The sequence below is a fragment of the Ornithorhynchus anatinus genome, chromosome 6 (genome assembly GCF_004115215.2).
Source record: "Ornithorhynchus anatinus isolate Pmale09 chromosome 6, mOrnAna1.pri.v4, whole genome shotgun sequence".
NCBI lineage: Eukaryota > Metazoa > Chordata > Mammalia > Monotremata > Ornithorhynchidae > Ornithorhynchus > Ornithorhynchus anatinus.
In genome coordinates, this window is record NC_041733.1 from 51,444,557 (window position 1) to 51,466,634 (window position 22,078).

General features: G+C 57.7%; 1 protein-coding gene and 1 long non-coding RNA gene across 2 annotated transcripts in view; one reads left to right on the plus strand and one right to left on the minus strand.

Moving 5' to 3' along the window:
* SLC7A11 (solute carrier family 7 member 11) overlaps positions 1–5,753 on the minus strand; it is a 44,014-nt gene extending 38,261 nt beyond the window's left edge. The window contains exons 1-2 of the mRNA XM_029067534.2: positions 5,032–5,753; positions 743–869 (exon numbers count right to left, since the gene is read on the minus strand). Of these exons, the coding sequence (XP_028923367.1) occupies positions 743–869; positions 5,032–5,299 (395 nt within the window). The 5' untranslated portion in view covers positions 5,300–5,753. The remainder of the gene's footprint in view (positions 1–742; positions 870–5,031) is intronic.
* A 9,089-nt stretch (positions 5,754–14,842) lies between these two features.
* LOC114812834 lies at positions 14,843–21,705 on the plus strand. Its single transcript, XR_003760456.1, has 3 exons — positions 14,843–14,893; positions 21,043–21,328; positions 21,667–21,705. It is a non-coding gene; the product is annotated as an uncharacterized LOC114812834 (long non-coding RNA).
* Positions 21,706–22,078: the final 373 nt, after the last annotated feature.

The window sequence follows — 22,078 nt, forward strand, 5'->3', positions numbered from 1 at the left end:
CGCTCATCTCCTCGGGGCCTACGTGAGTCACAGCTGCAAGGTGGGGAGGAGGAGTCGGCAGGTTGGTGATGCCAGAGAAAGCTCCGTCGCACGCTCGGACACTCTGGCGGCCCAGAGGGAAAGAATGAATAGTAATCATAATGATAATAATATTTACGGTATGTGTTAAACACTTACTATGTGCCGGGCACCGTTCTAAGCGCTGTGATAGGTACGAGATAATTGGGCGGACACAGTCGCTGGCGCACGTGGGGCTCTCGGTCTTAATTCCCATTTTCCGAATGAGGGAACTGAGGCCTAGGGAAGTGACTTGCCCAAGATCACATGGCAGACAAGTGGCAGAGCCATGATTAGAACCCGGGTCCTTTTGTTTCCCAGTCCGTGCTCTATCCCACGGACCATGCCGCTTCTCAAATGAACTATTTCCAGGGCAACGATCCGCCCCTCCCGGAACAGGGGGCTGCGACGCTTCCAGATCTCGCCATCGGCCCCGCCAGGTGGGATGGCCCCTTTGGACGCTGGGGGGAGCGCAGAGGGGAGGCAGACGGGAGCCCCGGCTGCAGACGGAGGCCCGGAGGGAAGGATCCACACCGTGAGTGACCCTGCGCCCACCTGACATCTGACCCACCGGCTCCACTGATCAGTCTGCCGATCAGCGGCGTTTCCCGTGAGGGGAGCACTGTCCTGAGCCAGGGGTCAGAAGAGATCCGCCAATATGCCGGCGGCCCCTGGGGAGACTTACCGAATGATGAGCAGCTCCACCCAGACCCTGACGAAGGCCGGGAGCGGGCCGAAAGCCTCCAGAATATAGGTGTAGTGGCCCCCGGATTTCTTGATGCTCGTTCCCAGTTCAGCGTAGGAGAGCGCACCTGTTTAAAGGGACAGATGTGAGGACGAGTGAGAGCCGGCTCTCAGAAGGTCACGGCTGAGACGTGGCACCTCTCGGACGCCACCCCCGTCACCCCCACCCCTGTAGGTGTCTGTCTCTCGAGCTCGTGGTCGACCCAATGGCTTCATCGCCCACCGACCCTTCTCCCGATTCTGATCGGGACAGAGGCTGGCGTACGAGCACCCCCGCGGGCCGGGCCGGGCCGGCGGAAAACGGCAAAGACGCTGAGCTTTTCCGGCTGTGCGGCCCCGAGTTCACCCCCGCAGGCTGAGTTGCTGAACCTGGGATCGCCTGGCCCCAACCCTGACCCCAGCCCCCTGGCCCCGAGGCGACAGGTCCAGGACGAATGACCCTTTTCGGTCCGAGCCGCTGCAGCCTTGGACTGGCTGGCCGGCCCCGATCCCCTGCTCCCCTCATCCCTTACCCAGAAAGACTCCGAGCGGAGTCCACGCCCCTTCCGTGCCCAGAAATTATGGATCTCTCTCACCTGGAACTGCCCCAGCTGAAATGGTGTGGGTTTTTAATCCCGTGTACGGCCCGTCCGAGGACGAGAACATAGGTGAAGGAGCGGAGCCCGCTCGCGGCCAAATCCGGGTCCCGGACGGGCCCCAGCCTAAAGTGGGATCCCATCCGAGACAGAGTCTCAGGGTCCGGGATGGTTTGCAGCCCAACGGGAGCCGTCACCTGCGGCCCCCGGCTTGTACGCCTCCGCTTGCCACCCGGCCCCGATCTCGCCCCCCGGCCCTGACCTTTCCCAACCTCTCAACTACTTCGGCCTCGATCTCCTCTGGCTCCGACCTGCCCCGGCCCCAACTTCCTCAGAAGTGAAGGGCTGATTCCCAGATCTAGGATCCCACCTTCTCCAGCCACTGAGTCCACTGGTTCAAGCCCAGGCTATAGCTCTGCCCCTTCTCTCTTGCCCCTCATCACCTCAGGCTTAGGACAAAACCTCCCTCCAGCCTCCATCCAAAATGGGGCCTCCCACCAGCCTCCCACCACCTCGGGCCTAAGACAGACCTCCCTCCAGCCTCCGGCCAAGGCGGAACCTCTCTCCAGCCTCTGCCCAAGATGCAACTTCCCCCCACCTCAGTCTTAAGAGCGAGCCTCCCTCCGCCTCAGGCTTAAGAGGGAGCCTCCCACCCACCACTTCGGGCCTAAGAAAGAACCTCGCACCAGCCTGCGGCCAAGACGGTGCCTCCGTCCAGCCTCTGGCCGACACAGTGCCTCCCTCCAGCCCCCCGGATAAGACGGTGCCTCTCTCCGGCCTTCGGCCAAATACGAAACCTCCCGCCAGTCTCCAGCCAAGACAGTCTCCCACCACCTCAGGCCCAAGACACAACCTCTCATCAGCCTCGGGCCAAAGACAGAGTCTTCCAGCGGCCTCATGCCAAAGGCAAAGCCATCCAGAACAGCCTTGTTGGATCGCTTTTATACTCCAGCGGCCTGCCCTGTTCTCCCAACCACGTCGTGTCCTTTCTGTTCCCCGATTCCCTTCGCAAAACATGGAGTGAATATGCCAGTTACGGAAGAACTGTAATAGTTCTATCGGGTATGGTCAAGTTCCAGGAATAACCTCAGCCTCGACGGTATCACGGCCTTGGACGTGTCGCCGTCTCAGTAAATATGAGCCGCATGGATTTTCCATCTCCTCCTTCCCAGGAACCAGGGTTCTTTTTCTCTCACCCCCACCTTTTCCCACCTCTCCCCGCTTTGCTGTAGGATAGGGAGCCCTAGAGTTCATCCGGGCACTCTTTTCCCAGTGCTCACCTCACTGTCCTGCACACGTCGGCCTGATCCAATACTCCTGCGGCCCTGGCTCTTTAGAGCAGGCTAACATTTCTCTCAGGGGCAACCAGTAAAGGGAGCACTTCCCCCTTCACCTCCGGGACCGCTCCCGATTCCGCCCCTGCCCTCTTCGGCCCAACACACCAAGTCATTGGAATTTTGAAAACGGGCCAATGTTCCCGTTTCTCTCCAGCTCAAGTCTAACATTCCGAGTTAGACCAACTCAGAATGTAGCTCTGAGGGCGCGAGGTTTTATGGTCTGAGCGTTGGAGAGCGGGGAGCGAGTGGGAGCTCTGTTGCCTGTCCCGAAGTGGGGGGTGATCCAGGGGGGAGCAGGCTCCTGGTGGGTAAGGGAACAGTAAAGCAGAGAAGCCTAGTGGAAAGAGCACGGGGTCTGGGAGTTTGGAGGACCTGAGTTCTAATCCCACCTCAGCCCCATTTGTCTGCTGTGTGATCTTGGGCAAGTAACTACTTCTTTTGGCCTGGAACAGAGATTGGGTCTAACCTGATTAGCGTGTATCTACCCCAGTGCTCAGTACAGTGCCTGTCACAGAGTAAGCACTTAACAAACACCACTGAACAAACAAAAAAGGCCCAGGAGGGGCACCGATTGCGAGGGGACCAGGTCTCTCTGCATCCATGACTTCTCTGGAAAAGCCTAGGGCCCCGGGCCTCGCACGGCGTGCTGGAGCCCTCAGACAAACGGTGTCCGTCTTCCCACCGCGCAGAGGCAGAAGGACTGCTGCCGGGTGACTCCGAGCCCGATCCGAGGGGCCGGCCGGCCGATCCGGCCGCCACCGTGACCGCCGGCACCGTGCACGCTCGCCACGTGCTCCGTCAAACGGAGCGACGGCGCACACACCTTCTCCCTCCCACCTTCCTCCGGCGGCGGCCCCCCGGATGGCAGAGGAAGCCATCCGGCTGCCGGCGGCTGAGGGAGGACAGAGCACGTGGGGCCAAAACGCAGAGCAGCCCGGCTCCCTGCCGGGACACTGAGGCTCCCAGGCGATGCAGTCCTCTTCAGAGCCAGATAGAGCTCTGCGGGGAGCCGGTCTTTCCGGGCCAGATGCCTGCCGGGTCTCAGTTTCCCCTACCTGTACTCTGCGGCGGTCAAGTCGTCCCTCCCACCGCCCTCCCCCAGAGAGAGGTCAGTGAAGTCAGGGGTCGAGGAAGTCTGGGGAAGGAGGGTCTGGGAAGCAGCATGGCCCAATGATGATGATAATAATAATAATGGTATTTATTAAGCGCGTACTATGCGCAAGCACTGTTCTAAGCCCTGGGGGGGGATACAAGGCGATCAGGTTGTCCCACGTGGCGCTCACAGACCTAATCCCCATTTTACAGTTGAGGTACCTGAAGCACAGAGAAGTCAAGTGGCTAGCCCAAGATCACACAGCAGACTAGCGGCGGAGCCGGGATTAGAACCCGCACCCTCTGACCCCCCAAGCTCGTGTTCTTTCCACTGAGCCACGCTGCTGGGCCTGGCAGTCAAAGGACAAGGGTTCTAATTCTGGCTCTGCCACCTATCTGCTGTGTGACTTAGGGCAAGTCACCCGATTTCCCTGTGCCTCAGTCACCTCAAAGGTAGAATGGGGATTAAGACCGTGAACCCCACGTGAGACAGAGACCGTGTCCAACCCGATCGTCTTGTATCCATCCCGAGGTTTAGAATAGGGCTCGTCATATAGCGAGCGCTTGGCGGATACCAGGGTCGCCGTTGTGATCTATACCGAGATCGCTTTCGTGATCGGGAGGTCGGGGGTCAGGCGGCCCGGAGCCGGGGAAGCTTGGGGTGACGGGGAGGGCGGGGGTCGCGGTCGGTCATAACGATAACGGTAACGACGGCATCTGCCCGGCGCTCACCGTGTGGCGAGCACCGTTCTCAGGGAGGCTCAGGATCAGAGCAGTCCGAGGACAGAGGGGCTCGCGGTCGGGGCACCCGCGTCCGGGGAGGCCCGGGAACGGGGAGGCCCGGGATCGACGGTGCTCATCGACGGGAGGCTCGGGATCCGCCGGGCCCACGGCCGGGGAGAGCCCGGCTCGGCGGTCCCCGGAGACGGGGAGGCTCCGGGACGGGAAGGTGCGAGGCCGGAGAGGCTCCCGGTGGGCGAGGCTCCGGAACGGGAAGGCCCGCGGTCGGGGAGACCCGGGACGGCGGAGACCCACGGGTGCGGCGGCTCGGGGACGGGGAGACCCGACGCGGGGAGACCGGCGGACGGGGATGCCCCGCGTCGGGACCCCCGTGGACGGGGCGAGGGTCCGGGCGGGCGAGTCCCGGGGACAGGGAGGCTCGGGGACGGGGAGGCCCCCGGTCGGGGAGGTCGGGCGTCGGAGGGGCCGGGCTCGCCCCGACTCACCGAAGAGCGAGAGGACTCCGCAGACGGTCCAGACGACGAGCGACGTGCCCACCGTGCCCGTGTTTTTCAGGATCCCCTTGGGAGAGATGAAGATGCCGGCGCCGATGATGGTGCCGATGATGATGGAGATCCCTCTGAGGAGCGTGATCTTCTTCTTCAGCACGACCTTGTGCGTCCCCGTCCCGCCCGGGGCGGGCAGCCTGGCCCTCGCGTCGCCCTGCAGGTAGCCTCCGGGCGACAGCGTGGACACGGCCGGCTTTCGGACCATGGCTGCGGGACCCTTGGGACGGGTGCGGGCGCCTGTCCGGCTCTGTGTGTGGGTGTGGGTGTGGGGGTGTGTGGGGGGGTGTGGGGGTGTGGGTAGGGGACTTGGCTCCGGACGCCTGGGGCCCCCCGGCCCCCGGGGCTCCCTCTCCTTGCGGTCAGGCGGTCGGTCGGGCCCGGGCCCTGCCCCGGGCCTCCCTCCTCCTCCGGGCCGCCTTCCGGCCGGGTGTCTCCCGCGCCCCCCGGGCCTCTACATCTCGGGCCGCCGCCGCCGCCGCCGTTGCCGTTGCCGTTGCCCTATCATTACTAACCAGCTCAGCTTCCTCGTGCGCCGCATTTAAGGTCCTGTCCCAGACACTTAGGCCGGATAAATCATGATGCAAATTCTCCAGGTTTGCATCAGCCATTCGAAAGGGCTCCCGGCATTACTCAGCTTTTCTCTCCTCCGCCCTCTTCCTCCTCCTCCCTCCCTCTTCTCTCTCCCTCCCTCCCTCCCTCCCTCACCCCCTCTTTCTTCTTCCCCCTCCCTCCCTCCCTCTCTCCCTTTCTTTTTCCCCCTCTCTCTCTCCCTCCCTCCCTCTCCCCCCTTTTCCCCTTCCCTGTTTCCCTCTCATTCTTTTTCCCCCTCCCCCGCCCCCGTCCCCGTCCCTCTCTCCCCCTCGCATCGTGTCGCACAGGGTCTCTCTCGTCTGTCGTCTGTCGTCTGTCGTCTGTCGTCTGTCCTCTGTCCTCCGTCCCCGGTCTCTGGCTCTGTGACTCGGCGGTGTCGGTCTCTGTCGGCGTCGGGCGGCGGCGGCGGCAGGTTTCTGGCGGCGGGGCGTCCTTCGAAGGAAGGGGCGTCCCGGCGGTTGGGGGGCGTCCCATAGGCTCCCCGCCGCCCCGGCCCCGGCCCCGGGCTCCGGGCTCCGGGCTCGGGACTCAGCGGCCCCCGGCGGGCGGGTCCCAGCCGTTAGCGAAGGGGCGCGGGGCCGGGAGCCCAGCGGCGGCTCTCAAACCGAAAGAGGAAATCCGGCGGATTTCGTCCCCCGGGGTCCGGGGGGTCCGGCCTCTTCCCCACCCCCCTCGGGAGGCGGGGGGGGGGCGGGGGGGCGGGAGGGGGTCTTGTCCCCCCCACCCCCGGCCCGGCGACAAGAAGAAGTCCGGCGGGCGCCGCCAGCCGCCGCCACGACCACCCCCACCCACCCCCAGCCCCCCTTTGGAAACATGGGGTGGGCGAGCAGGCCCCCCGCCGCCAGCGCCCGGTCCTGCGGAGAAGCAGCCCGCCTCAGGGGCAAGAGCACGGGAGCCGCCGGTCTGCCCTGCGACCCCTGGCCCGGCCGCTTGACTTCTCTGGGCCTCGGTCACCTCGTCTGGAAAATGGGGATGAAGAACGGCGCTACTCGTTAAGCGCGCCCTATGTGCAGAGCCGCTGCTCTAAACCCTGGGGTGGATACGGGGTGATCAGGTTGTCCCACGTGGGGCTCACGGTTTGAAGCCCCATTGTACAGATGAGGTGAGCGAGGTCCAGAGAAGTGAAGTGACTCGCCCACAGTCACGCGGATGACAAGTGGCAGAGCGGGGATTCGAACCCGTGACCTCTGCCTCCCGAGCCCGGGCTCTTTCTGACGAGCCGCGCCGCTTCTCTGTTAAACCGTGAGCCCCGTGTGGGGCGACCTCGCGACGCTGTATCTACCCCGGTGCTTAGGACGATGCTTGGCGCATAGTAAGCGCTTAACGGATACCGTGATGATAATAATGAGAAGCAGCATGGCGCAGTGGAAACAGCATGGGCTTTGGAGTCAGGGCTCATGAGTTCGAATCCCAGCTCTGCCACTTGTCAGCTGTGTGACTGTGGGCAAGTCACTTAACTTCTCTGTGCCTCAGTTCCCTCATCTGTAAAATGGGGATTAAGACTGTGAGCCCACGTGGGACAACCTGATTCCCCTGTGTTTACCCCAGTGCTTAGAACAGTGCTCTGCACATAGTAAGCGCTTAACAAATACCAACATTATTAATAATGATGACCCGCCTTTCTGTCCACTGGTGCCCCGGCCCCCGACCCGTAGCTCGGTGCGCCGCGCGGTGTGGCCCGCGCTTTTCCCGTGGCAGAGGGCGTAGGCGCCACACTGTCTGGACACCCTTGCCCCTGACAGATCAGCCGCCCTGTCTGGACACCCTTACCCTGGACGCGGCAGCCGCCCTGTGTAGACACCGGTTTGTTTTTTTTTTAAAATGATATTTGTTAATCGTTTATCGAGCGCCAGACGCCGTACTAGGCGCAAGGGAAGATAGGAGCTGATCGGATTGGATACGGCCCACGTTTTCACGTGGGGCTTAAGGTCTAAATCCTCATTTTGCAGATGCCCCGAGGCCCAGAGAAATTATGTGACTTGCCCGAGGTCACGCAGCAGACAAGTGGGAGAGTCAGAATTAGGATCATGAGAAGCGGCGTGGCTCAGTAGAAAGAGCCCGGGCTTGGGAGTCAGAGGTCACGGGTTCTGATACCGACTCCGCCACTTGTCAGTGGTGTGACTTGGGGCGAGTCACTTCACTTCTCTGGGCCTCAGTTACCTCATCTGTAAAACGGGGATTGAGACTGTGAGCCTCCTATGGGACGGGGACTGTGCCCAACCTGATCTGCTTGTATCCACCCCACCGCTGAGTACGGTGCCTGGCAGGTAGCGCTTAACGGATACTATAATTATTATAATTATTATTATTAGAACCCAGATGCACCGACTCCAGACCTACACACTTTCCACCGGGCCACATTGTCTCTCTCGCCAAGGTCTGCCGCTCTGCCGGGAGACCCTCAGCGCGGTCGATCAGTCGGTCGATCCGTCGTATTTCTTGAGTGCTTACTGCGTGCAGAACACTATACTGAGTGCTCGGGAGAGTACGGTATAGCCGAGTTGGTTCATTCATTTCATTCATTCATTCACTAGCATTTCTTGAGCGCTTACTACGTGCAGCGCATTGGATTAAGCGCTCGGAACGTACGACGTGGCAAAAGATAGAGACGATCCCTGACCGATGACGGGCTCACAGTCTGAACGGGGGAGACGGACAGCAAAGCCAAACAGAACGAAACGAAAACAAGACGTCATCGGGATAAGTAGAAACAAGGGGATGTATACCTCATTAACACAATAAATAGGGTGATAAATAATATGTAAAAATAATATATACAAATGATCACAGTGCTGAGGAGGGCAAGGGGGAAGAGCAGAGGGGAAGGGGAGAGGGGGGGAGCAGAGGGAAAGGGGGACTCAGTCTGGGAAGGCCTCTTGGAAGAGGTGTCTCTCAGTAGGGCTTTGAAGAGGGGAAGAGAGTTAGTTTGGCGGAGGTGAGGAGGGAGGGCATTCCGGGGCAGCGGTAGGATGCGGGCCAGGGGTCGACGGCGGGACGGGCGCGAACGGGGGACCGTGAGGAGGTGAGCGGCAGAGGAGCGGAGCGTACGGGGTGGGCGGTAGAAAGAGAGAAGGGAGGTGAGGCAGGCGGGGGCCGGGGGATGGAGAGCTCTGAAGCCAAGAGTGAGGCGTTTTCCTTTCTTGTTGGTTGAAATGTTCCCTGCCCACCACAGACAGCTTGAGAAGCAGCTTGGCCTGATGAATAGATCACAGGCCTGGGAGTCAGAAGGTCCGGGGTTCTAATCCCCGCTCCACCCCTCTTGACTGCCGTGTGACCTCGGGCAAGTCAGTGGACTTCTCTGGGCCTCAGTTACCTCCTTTGTAAAATGGGAATTAATGCTGTGAGCCCCATGTGGGACACATGGCCTTTAACTCTTTAAAATGCTTGTGGCCTGGTGCGGTGATCTCACTGCCCCTGAGAGGAGCTGGAAATTTTCTGGAGAACCAGAAGGGAGTGCTGACTCTGGTATATGGTGGAGGAGGTGCGGTGGGGGTGGAGGGAGGAGCCAGGGGGGATGGGAGTGGGTAGAGGGGTAGTGGACCCAAGGGGAGGAGAAGAGGAAGTGGCCCGGGGTTCACAGAGAATTCAGAATTGGCTCGCATCTACCCCAGGGCTTAGTATAGTTCTGGGTGCATAGTAAACGCTTAACAATTGCCACAGTTATTAAGGAACTTATAATCGGGAGTGGCAGACATTAACATAGATGAATAAAATATAAACACGTACCTAAGTGCTGTGGGCCTGAGGAGGGATGAATAAAGAAAGGGTGCCAATCCAAGTATAAGACCAAAACACAAGGGAATGGGAGAAGAGGAAATGACGGATTAGTCAGGTAAGGCTTCTCAGAGGAGGTGTGCTCTTAATAAAGCTTTGAAGTTGGGGAGAGTTTGACGGTGAGGAGAGTGATTGTCTTTTGGATCTGGAGGGGGAGGGCATTCCAGTCCAGAGGCAGAAAGTGGGGCTTAGGTCGATTGATCAATCAGTCATATTTATTGAGAGTTTATTGTGTGCAGGGCGCTCTACTAAGTGCCTGGGAGAGTCCATTATAACAGAGCGGGCAGGCCTGTTTACTGCCCCTAGTGAGTTCGCAGACGAGTCTTTGAAGGTGTGGAGAGTAATCGTCAGATAGGAAGAGGGAGGGTGTTCTGGGCCAGAGGGAGGTTGTGAGTGAGAAGTCAGCAACGAGACGGGTCAGATCGAGGTACAGAAGGTAGTTTGGCATTAGAGGAGCTCAGCGTACAGGCTGGGTTATGGTACGAGACGAGCGAGATGAGGTAGGAGGAGGTGAGCTGATTGTGTGCCGGTGGCGAGAAGGCTATGTGAATAATAACGATACTTGTTGTCATCATTATTATTACCGTGCTATTTGTTAAACGGTTACTATATGCCGGTCACTCTACTGAGCGCTGAGCTTGATACAAGCAAATTGAGTTGAACACGGTCCCTGCCCACCATGGACCGCACAGTCTTAATCTCCATTTTACAGTTGAAGGCACTGAGGCACAGAGAAGTTAAGTAACATGCCCAAGGTTACAACCCGGGCAGGTGGCGGAGCCGGGACTAGAACCCAGGTCCTTTGGACTTCCGGGCCCATGCTCCGTCCACTAGGCCCTGTTGCTTTTCAGCCCCCGTTGCTTCAGAAGAGCCCATGTTCCAAGCAGCCTCACGCAGAGCAGGCCCCCGGTGACTCTCAGAGGCTGACGGCGGGGCTCGGGTCCGGGAGCCCGGCTAGGCTCTGCACTCCCCACTCTGGTGCCCCACCAGACCTCTATTAGTAGATACCCCTGGAAAGGGTTCCCGGAAGAGACACGGTCCCAAGGGAGGCCGAGTGGCCGGGGATCCGGCTGCCGGGCCGGCGGGGGAGCCTGAGTCCCGGAGACCATGACCCGCCCCGTCGCCCGTGACCCCACTTGGATTCTGGGCCGGGAGAAGCCACCTCAGCCTCTCGTTCCCGCAAGGAGACCTATACTTTCCCCTCCAGAGGGACGAGGGAGATGTGGGGAAGGCCCGGGGGAGGCCCGGAGGAGGCCCGAGGAGCGGAGAGACGGTGTACCGGCCTCGGCCCGATGCCGTGAGGTGGGTCTGCCCGGGCAGCTCCCTCCGGGACTGATGGCCCCTCTGGAGATGTCCGGATGCCAAAATCATTGCGTTGAAGCAGATGAGGACCCAGGAGGTTTCCCAAGTCAAAAGTCAGATTAAGCCTCATGTCATTTTTATTGAGCTATTTCTTTCCCTCGCCACCGTCCCGGCCCTGTCCGCTCCCCCCAGCCGGAGTTTTCCCACTGTTTCCTTTCCAGCCTCTCCCTGGGCCCCCGGCTCACCCGGCTCATCTTGCCAGGGAAGGGAGGCCTCCTGTTTGCGTGGGTGTGTTGGGGTTGAGGAATTATTGTCTGGGTGGCTTAAATTACATGTCTGTCATTTATTGATTTACAGTAATGTCTGTCTCCCACTCTAGACTGTAAGCTAGTTGTGGACAGTGAACGTGTTTTTGTTTATTGTTCTATTATGCTCTCCCAAGCTCTCAGTACAGTGCTTTTCACACAATAAATGTGATTGAATGCGTGCATGAAAGAGTCCCAGACTGAGTCGGTATGGCAGAAACTGGAAAAAAGGTGCCCGTGCATCTCAGAGAAGCAGCGTGGCTCGGTGGAAAGAGCCCGGGCTTGGGAGTCAGAGGTCATGGGTTCGAATCCCGGCTCTGCCGCTTGTCAGCTGTGTGACTGTGGGCAAGTCATTTCACTTCTCTGTGCCTCAGTTCCCTCATCTGTAAAATGGGGATGAAGACTGTGAGCCTCACGTGGGACAACCTGATTCCCCTGTGTCTACCCCAGCGCTTAGAGCAGTGCTCCGCTCTTTGCTGAGCTCTGTTCCAAGAGCTGGGGTAGGCACAAGGTCATCAGGTTGTCCCACGTGGGACTCACAGTCTTCATCCCCATTTTACAGATGAGGTAACTGAGGCACAGAGGAGTTAAGTGACTCGCCCTAGGACACGCAGCAGACAAGTGATCAGAACCCACGTCCTCTGACTCCCAAGCCCGTGCTCCCTCCCAAGTGACGCCGCTTCTCAATAATTTAAAACCGCGACAGATCAAGGGATGAAGGACTGGGGCCTGTGGGATGTCGGGTGATGGGTTTGGGGCCGTGGGGTTTGGGATGCTGGGTCGGGGGTTCTGGGCATTTCTTTTGCAACCCGAGGTACAAGTCAAACATCCCGTGATTTCAGAAGCTGACTGGATGAGGATTTCTACGATTCTAGCGAACTTCCTATTTAGGGGGTCTTCATTCTTTAGAACGCCTGTGGTCTGGGGCAATGATCTTACACAATTCCAGCTAACTTCCCATTTAGGGGGCCTTTAACTCTTTAAAATGCTTATGGCCTGGTGCGGTGATCTCACCGCCCTTGAGAGGAGCTGGAAATTTTCTGGAGAACCAGAAGGGAGTGCTGACTCTGGTATATGGTGGAGGAGGTGTGGTGGGGGTGGGGAGAGGAGCCAGAGGGGATGGGAGTGGGTAGAGGGGTAGTGGACCCAGGGGGAGAAGAAGAGGCAGTGGCCTGGGGTTCACAGAGAATTCAGAATGTTGGCGGTGGCGGGACACTCTTTAACGTGCTAAATCCACTGTGGGAGGCAGGAAATGAGCTTGGCGGGGTAAGTCTGACCCCTTCAGGTGTTCGCATGGTGATACATGGCTGACCCCACAAGTTCCCTTGGGGTCCGGGCCCTCCTCCTCCTCCTCCTCCTCCTCCTCCTCCTCGCAGCTGTTCCGGGGTGCTCCTCCTCCTGACCCTCTTCCCGCCCGGGCCCGGTCGTGCTTCCTCGTGACTGGGTCTGGGCCCACCTCCTCCCAGCTGGGCCCGGTCCCTCTACCTTCCAGCTGGCACCGGGCGCTCTTCCTCCCAGCTGTGCCCAGCTGCTCCTATTCCTGGCTGGGGTGGAGAACTCCTCCTCCCAGCTGGATCGGGGCACTCCTCCTCCTCCTCCTCCTCCTCCTCCTCCTCTTCCTCCTCCTCCTCCCGGCCAGGTCTGAGCGCTCCTCCTCCTCCTCCTCCGGGGATGCCCGTGGTCAATGCCCCGCAGTTTGCCGGCTGAGTTGGTGAGCGTCCCCAGCGCCAAGGGAAGAGAACAAGCTCTCGGGCAGAGTTTGCAAATGAGCGGGAACCAGGCCCCAGATTCCGCGCTCTGTCATCCCACAACCCCTCAGCGCTGATGTGCCTCGGGCTTTTCCGGGTCGAAGCCCTCTTGCGTTTCGGGGTCTGGGTGTGATGCGGGGAAGGAAGGGGAGGGGGGACGAGGGGGAGCGGCTTCCCTGCCGAGGCCAAGAAGTGCTCCGTCCATGTCTCTGAGCCCTAATGCGGAGAAGAGCTCCGCGAGCTCCTCCCCGGCGCACAGAGGGGACGGGATGATTGTCCGGGGGTATCCGGGCCCAGCTGCCGCCAGCCCTCGTCCACCCGGAGTTGCGGCGCTCTGCTCGGTTGCGGTCAACCACGTTTGCGAGCGAGCGGTGCCCCGGCGGAGCTGCTTTGAGCGCTCCACGGGCTGAGGGACGGGAAGGAGAAATCTCTTGTCCCGACGGGCGAGCGATTGACATCACAGGGGCTGCTGCCCTCTCACCCCAAACGTGAAGGTAATTCTCTCCATGCGCTTGGTTGATTCCATTCTTCTCCTCCCAGAAAGTCTGCGCACACAGGAGCGGCTCCGTAAATGCGGGTGCTCTCGCCCGAGCCGCTGCAGCTGGCTCTGACAATGCAGGCGGTGGGGGCGAGGGGGACGGTGACATGGCAGCAGGACTCGTGATGGTCGTTCGCTCCCCATCAGAAGTCACTTTTCCAACAGTAGATCTCATCAAAGTAGGTCCGTTCCTCCTCTGTCTGTTTGGGGACCAGTCCCACCGACCACCTGTGTAATTCTAATGCACCTTCCCCTAAATACAGAGGTCAGGATATCTGTATGGGATGGTGACAACTGAAAGGAAGAGGAAAAGCCAGGCGGCAGACCCTAAAAACAATTTACCGGAAGAGTGCCCCAAGAAGGGTGATCGATCAATAAATCGGTCGATCGGTAGTATTATTTGATGGCTTATTGTGTGCGGAACTCTGTACAAAGCGCTCGGGAGAGTTAAGTGCGGTAGAGTCGGTAAACACCATCCTGGCCCACAAGGCTAGAGGGAAACAGACATTGAAATAAATGCACAGAAGGAAAATGGCAGGGTTTAAGAGTTGGAGAGATAACAGGCCAGGTGACCCTGAGGGGTGACCGGGGAAGTGACCAGACAGGTGACTAGAAGATTTCGAGCTACAGGTGTCAGAGCCACGGTGGGGCCAGAAGACAACAGAGGCGAGAGGATTTATTGTATTTTTACCAGTCCGGACCACGTTCCCGGTAGTGCGGTGCCTGGAGCCAGATGCTTCCCTTCTCTTCTCCCGACCTGTGGATGTGGGTGTTAGCCAGTCCTTATCGAATATCTAAACCATAACTGTGGTATTTGCTCAGCACTTATTATTTGTCAAGCACTGTGCTGAGCTCGATCAACTCCAATCTGTCCCCCATGGAGCTCGCAGTGTCATGAGGGAGAACACATTTGGTATGCATTCATTCATTCAGTTGTATTTATTGAGCACTTAATGTGTGCAAGCACTGTACTGAGTGCTTGGAAAGTACACTTCAGCAATAGAGAGGGACAAGCCCTGTCCACACCGGGATTACCGTCTAGAAGTGGGAAGACAGACATCGAGGCAAGTCAACAGGCATCAATTTACATAAATAGAATCCTAGATATGTGCATCTGTACACAGGTGCTGTGAGGAGGGGGAGAGGATGGTAGTGCGAAGGGAGAGAGTCAGGGTGATGCGGAGGGGAGGGGGAGCTGAGGAAAAGAGAGGCTTAATCTGGGAAGTTTTCTTGAAGGAGGTGAGCCTTCAGTAGGACTTGGAAGGGAGGATATGTGATGGCAGGTTTGAGAACAGAGGGCGTTCCAGGCTAGAGGAAGGACGTGGGCCAGGGGTCAACAGGTGAGAACGAGGCACAGTGAGAGGTTCAGCACCAGAGTAGTCATCCCAGAGTTTAGTATAGTGCTTGGCACATAGTAAGCACTTAACAAATGCTATTATTATCATTATTTATTAGCAGTAGTATTATAATCTCTTTTATTCCCATTTTACAGATGAGGAAACTGCTCCAGCCTGAGAGGAAGGAGACCAGAAGGCAAACTGGTGAGCCACTCCAGCAGTTGTTCGGGGATGGGCATACGGGCTCTCGCGTCAGACTGTTTTCCCCGGAGAAGAAGCAGCGCTAAGGGCCCCTCGGGCACTGACAGTGACGGTCCCTTCGGGAACTGACAGTGACGGTCCCGGGCAGGCAGACCGACCGTGACCTCTGGCCGGATGGGAGTCCTGCCACCAAACCCACTGTGGCCCCGGGAAACTCTGAGATAAAGCCTGTAGGCACAGAGAGAGAGAGAGAGAGAGAGAGAGCTAGCTAACTTCTGGGTCATTTGCCTGTCGGCTGCTTCTTACAACAGCAGGAGGGAGAAGACCTTAGTGACTCTCAGCTCCTTGCTCTCTCGGGATTTGTTTTCATCTGATAAGGAAATGAATGGCCCATCAGAAACAAGATTCAGCTGATGGTGAGAGGGGCTGAGGCTGAGGCCTGCCAGATTACAGCACTGATGGCTCAAAATCTTGCCTCGAGAAATAGCGGTTGAGGGAGAATTTGGTTTGAGGTGTTTAGGGTGTGATTTGAGGTTGGTTTGTGGTTTCCTTTGACTTGGCTCCCTGTCATAGATGGCCTGATCTCAGGACCCTCATACCCACAAAGCCACACACTCACACACATACCCACACACTCACCCAGGCGTATATATACTCCTGCACATATTTATGATCTAAGGAGAAACCGAGTTCCAGAAAAGCAAACAGTATTGAAGATCAAGTTTCTGAAAGGAGGGAGGCCAAGGAGCAGGAAGTCCCATAAGGGCAGCAGAGTAGCAGAGCAGCTTCCAACTCCCTAGTTCGCGAGCTGCCGGGATGCCATCCCAGTAAGGCCCGGGCCAACTGACGGGTTCTCACGCAGCTCTTCCCAGTGTTCTCGCCCCATGAGGATCATCAGGGGCCCCGGTTTAGAGGTGGAGACCGGCCACGAGACCCGTGTCCTCGCGGTCACGTCTCGTGGCTCGAGTCGCTAGGTCTGTGTGACGTGCAGAGGTTTTAGTCTTGGCTGTTGGCAGAGGGAGGAGGAAACATAGGGTCTGCGTGGAGTGTGAAGGGTCCCGGAGGCTCCCCTCAAAATCTCCGGGAATTGTTTCTCCCCCGTGATTTGGGCTCGGTCCACCAGATCGCGTTGATCTATTTTACAGGATTTAAACTCCTCGAGACACCAGGTGCTCGGGTCCTGTTGAAGCAGAACTCTGTGGGATGAAATCTTACCTTCGCGGCTCAATTACACAAGGTTGAAGTTCAAAAGCTGAGAACTCTGCTAACCATTAATAAGCGCTATGATGCATTTAATAATCGGGGAAAGGGTGCAATTATTCAGGGAGTGTATAATGGGCTAACAACTAGTCACGTTGGTATTTCTGAGTTATGAGACCATAAACCAAAGCCATTATTAGACTCTGAGCCAGGCCCTTTCGGGCCTCATTATGCCAGCGAAATGTGGCCAGGGATTCGACGCTGAAACGGGATTGGGGTTCTGTACTGGGCGTGTGCGTGTGCCTGGCCGAATTTAAGAATCTGATGGTGTTCTAGCCAGGGTCCCTTGCCCCGTGGAAAATGATACTGGAGGTCTTTGGGGAGAAAAGGAGGGCTGTCATTCCCACTGTCATTACCAACACCTGTGATTCTAGCATCTGGGGCCATTCCCCTTCCCCGCAAACCCACCCTGGTGGGCTCTGAGAGAGCAGTGAGCTGAGGCAGCTCCGTGTAGCGGCCAAGAGACTGGCCTGAACATTCTGCTCCTGGCCCCTTGAGCACAGTGGCCTGCTCTCTCTAACCCGATTCCACCTTTTCAAATCCTAGGGTGGATCCAGACTATCCCGTTCCCGACAGTCCATTGGATTTAACTCTGGGGGCCGAGAGGCAGGCCGTGCGTGCCGCGACTCCCGAAGCGGAGGGTTCCTGGGCAGACGTGTGCGTGTGTACATCGTGGCTTCTCCCCCCGTCCTCTGCCTCCTTCCCCGGCCTCCGAGCCTCTCTGCCCGCTTGCGGCCGGCTGATGGACGGAAAGGGAGGTGGGAGGCAGAGCCGACAGGTATCGAATCTCCATTTTGCAGATAAGGGAACTGAGGTACGGAGAAGGAAAGTGACTTGCCCAGTGACATACAGCAGGTAAGTGGAGCTGGGATTAGAACCCAGGTCCTCCGACTCCCAGACCCGTGCCCTTCTCACTAGGCCACCTTGCTTCCCAATTGATCAGAAATCTCCCCAGCATTTGGCTTTCTCAACCTACAAGCCTTTGACAACTTGCTTGAGGAAAAGCCAGGTTGTTTGTTTTCAGAGCCCGCCGATTATGTCACAGCAAGTCACGCCACATCAGACCGTCCGTCCCCCACGCCGGTCCGATTAGAAACTGATGGGAATATCTATCTGAGCTGCTAGATTTCAGTTTTCTTGTGGTTTGGCAGAGAACCAGGCGTGGCTCCGTTATCTCCGGCCATCGTCTAGTCGAGGGAGATTCCTGCCGCGCGACCCCAGAAGGTGAAATGGTCCAAGGTCGCTGACAAACTGGGTCTTCAGGCTAGAGCCTGGTAAAGCATGGGTTGGGTACAGAGATCTGTCACCCCGGGGTTTGGACCATCTTCTTGGATGAATGATCCTCAACTGGGTTTTTTGTTGGTTGGTTTGCTATTATGGTATTGGTTAAGCAGTTACTATGTGCCGGCCACCGAACTAAACGCTGGGGTAGTTACGAGCTAATTCATTCATTCACTGAATCGTATTTATTGAGCCCTTACTGTGTGAAGAGCACTATCCTAAGCTCTTGAAAGTTCAATTCAGCAATAAAGAGAGACAATCCCCTCTCACCGCGGGCTTATCTCTTAGAAGGGGAGGAGACAGACATCCAAAAAAATAAACAGGCATCAATATAAATAAATAGAATTGTAGATATATACACATCAAAACAATTAAACAGGCATTAATATAAATAGAATTACAGATATGTACATATATAGGTAAGCGATGTGGGACGGCGAGGGGAGGTAGAGCAAAGGAAGCGAGTTGGGGTGATGGGGAAGGGAGTGGGAACTGAGGCAAAGGGGGGCTTAGTCTGGGAAGGGCTCTTGGAGGAGGTGAGCCTTCAGTAGGCTTCCGAAGTGGGGAAGTGTGATCGGTGGATTTGAACAAGGAGGGCATTCCAGGCCAGAGGTAGTTCGTGGGCCAGGGGTCGACCGCAGGACAGGCAAGAGCGAGTCACAGTGAGAAGGTTATCACCAGAGAAGCGTGGTGTGCCGGCTGGGATGTCGAAGGAGAAAAGGGAGGTGAGGGAGGAGGGGGCAAGGTGATGGAGAGCTCTGAAGCCAATGGTGAGGAGTTTTTGCTCGATACGGAGGTTGATAGGCAACGGCTGGAGATTTTTGAGGAGGGGGGTGACGTGCCCAGAACTTTTCTGTAGAAGGATAATCCAGGCAGCCGAATGAAGTATAGGCTGAAGGGGGAAGAGACAGGAGGTTGGGAGATCAGAAAGGATGCCGTTGCAGTGATCCAGTCAGGATAGGATGAGTGATTGTACTGACATGGTAGCAGTTTAGATGGAGAGGAGAGGGCGGATCTTGGCAATGTTGCGGAGGTGAGACCGGCGGGGCTTTGGTGACAGATTGGATATGTTGGGTGAATGAGAGCGCAGAGTCAAGGATGACACCAAGGTTGCGAGCTTGTGAGGCGGGAAGGATGGTAGTGCCGTCCACAGTGATGGGGAAATCAGGGAGACGACGGGGTTTGGAGGGAAGATGAGGGTTAGAGGAGCTCAGTCTTAGACATGTTGAGTTTTAGGTGGCTGGGCAGACATTCAGGTGGAGATGTCCTGAAGGCAGAAGGAGATACGAGCCTGGGAAGTCAGAGAGAATATAGGGTTTGGGAGGGAAGATAAGAAGCTGAGTCTTGGATATGTCGAGTTGGCCACGCTCCATGTCCCACATTTTACAGATGAAGTAACTGAGGCACAGAGAAGTGAAGCGACTCGCCCAGGGTTACAGAGCAGAAAAGTAGCGGATCCGGAATCAGAATCCACATCCTTCTGTCGGGCTCACGCTGAATTCAGTGGGCCACGCGGCTTCTCTACAACAGGGTAAAACAGAACACTCTTTAACATCTTAAATCCACCAATCGGTGCTATTTACTGAGCACTGAAGTGGTCAGAGCACCCTAATCAGCGCTTGGGAGAGTACAAGTTCAACAGAGCATGTAGACACATTCCCTGCCCACCAGCAGCTTACAGTTTTTAAGTGAGTTAAGGTTTCTCAGTAACTCTTCTTGTTTCTCAAAACCCCAAAGAGTGCACACCTGAATCCTTTTGACCAGATCACTCCCTACCCCCATCCCCACCGGTATATGGCCTCTGACCTTACTCCGGATTAGAGCCTATCAATCCTCAGACAGCATGTCCCTAACCCCTCTCTTGTGCAGAGCACCCATTAAATTAAGTGAGGGGCAGAGCACATCAGATGCCAAAGCCTCATCCCTGCCCCGCCGGGACTTAAAACCTAATGGGGGAGACAGACCGGCAGATGTGAATTACTGACAATTATAGGGAACGGGAGGAAGAGCAACGATCTAACAGGTAGTAGCACGAGCCAGATGAAAGAGCTGAGGAAATCGTGGAAGCGCAGGCCGGACGACCCAAGAGCCGGAGAGCTTAGGATGGGCGTGGATGTACAGGAAGGGGTGGGTGTCTTTCTGGGCCCGCAACTTGGGGTGTTGGGCATCCGTTCGGAAAACCTTCTTGGCAGAGGTGGGGTTTTGGGAGGGTGTCAAAAATGCGGGGAGCTGGGCCCTGGCGGATTTAATAGGGGAGGAACTTCCATTTTGAGCGAGGGGTAGGAGGCGGGAGAGCCTAGAGAGAGGGGTGGTGAGCGGGAGGTCTTAGGAAGGGCATAGAATGGGGGAGCTGGGGAGCTTTGGGTGAGGAGAGCAGAGAGCAAAGGTGGGAGGATGGGGGAGCAGTGAAGATCTCGGTAGAAGGCGCTGGAGAGTCTCTTCGCCGTGGGGGAGGTGGGCAGACGTCAGATGTTTTTGAGGACAGGAGAGGCCTGGTGGGCACTGAGTGAGGAGAGCTCGGATGGCGTGGCACCATGCCGGACAGCAGGGGAGGCAGAGGTCCAATACCCCTCGGACTGGGGTCTGCCCGTAGCCTCCAGCAGAATCGCCACAAGATGAAGAAGAACCCGAAAGGGTACTGGACCCCATGGGACCTGAGACCATCCCCTCCGGCGCCGACCCGATCGGCACCGCCTCCGGCCCCAGCTAAAATCCCAGCCCCGGAGGGGGGGCTTCGCATGCGGGGGCGCGTGGGGGAAGTTGTGTGCCCGAAGATGAAGTCTCGACATGGCCAAGGGTTCATCCCACGCGGGGCCCCCTTTGCCAATTCTGAGCCTGCCCCTTCGGACCCCGATCTCACCCCGGCCCCTGCTCGGGGAGACCTGGCCTCTCCCCTTCAGGCCTGTCCCCAGCCCATCCACTGTGGGGACCTCCTGGCTGGGCACCACTCTGTCACCCTGTCGGGGATGACCAGTCTACCGACTGCTGTGAGATCGCCCACCCCGTCCCCGTCGCCTCATAAGAGGCCAGTTTCTCCCGAGGCAACCGGCCCCACCCTGGTCCGTGGGGATCGATGGGCCCACCTGTCCGGCCCCATCCCCTGACCCCCCCACCCCCCCCGTCCCGTGGGGAGAAATGCTGGAACGGTTACAGGGGACCCTGTTACTCGGGTAAACTTGATCCCTGTCCCGCGGGTTGCAGGGGTTGCGGGGGTCGGCTGAGAGCCACACAGCACAGCATTTCTGAACTCCAGATTCGGCTGTGGCCCCAGGGCCTCGCCGGACCGACCCTGCAGGAAGGCAGGTTTCGGCGCGCTTGGGCCGGAAGGAAGACGGCCCAACTGGGAAGAGCCCGTGGCTGCCTTTTCGAGATGGAAATTTCCATCGGTTGCTAAGATTCTGGTCACTTTTAAGTGCCGAGATTGTTTTTTCTAGTTTTTCGGGAATGCTCCCAGACCCATTAGCAGGTGGGCCGACAGATCGGCGGGTGGGCTGGGGGGAGTTGGCCGCCGTTATGGAGATGCATCTGAGACGTGGAGACCCCTGAGGAAGAAAGGTCTGGGAAAGCAGTGTGCTATAAGACGTACACCCTCTTCTTTTCTTTGATCATAGGCCTTTCCAGAGGAGCCTGGACAGTCCTAAGCTGGAGCAAAAAGCCACGTTTCTCAGCCCAAGGTTTAACAAAGCTGACTTGGCCCAAGCCATTCCACCCCAAACTCACTGATAAGCATCCAAGAAGAAGATTCCCCTCTTCGAGTTCCTTGAAAAACGTCCAAGGGCCGATCCTGCGGTCCGAGGCCGAGAGGCTCCCGGTGGGAATGGCCCGATGACAGCCTCCCTGCTGCAGCCCGCCGGAGAAGAGATGCATTCCCTCACTTAGGAAAGCGAAGCGAACTCTGTGAGTATGGCGCCAACACAGACCTTTTCTGAATCCTGGATTGAGTTCAGGGAAAGAGCTGAGGTGTCCCAGGCAAACGACTTGCCCACATCATTTCACTGGGCGGGCGCAGAACGGCCACGGGAGCCGCCAGTTACCTTCTTATTCCCTCCGCTTCCGTGATGCGGCTTCCTGCTGTGTTGTGTTCCTCACTCCTATCTTTGATTTGTGTTTTATATATGGCATTTGTTAAGTGTGTGCCAGTCCCTGTATTAAATACTGGGGCAGATATAAGCTAATCGGATTGGACACAGTCTATGCCCCATGTGGGGCTCACAGTATCGATTCCCATTTTACAGGTGAGGGGACTAAGGCACAGAGATGTTAAGTGATTGCCCAAGGTCACACAGCAGACAAGAGGCGGAGCCAGGATTAGAAGTCAGGTCGGTCTGACTCCCAGATCCACGCCTCATCTGCTATGCCGTACCGCTTCCCTGCAAGGTAAGTTCCACCGACCCTCACCTCGGGCCCTCTCCGCTCTCCCCTGCGCACCTCATGAGCTTCCAGCAGCTTTCCTGCCCTTCCCCTAGCACCCTAAACTCACGGGCTGCAAACTGCTCTCCCGACCCCTCATTTCTCCCCGGGTTTCCTCCATCTTCCCCTGAGAGGCCCCTCCACTTTGAAGCTCGCCCCACCCTGCATAGGAGTGGAGGCCTCGGGCGAGCATGCCGCCACCCTCCCCCGACCTGTCTGGCCCCGCCAACCCCCAGA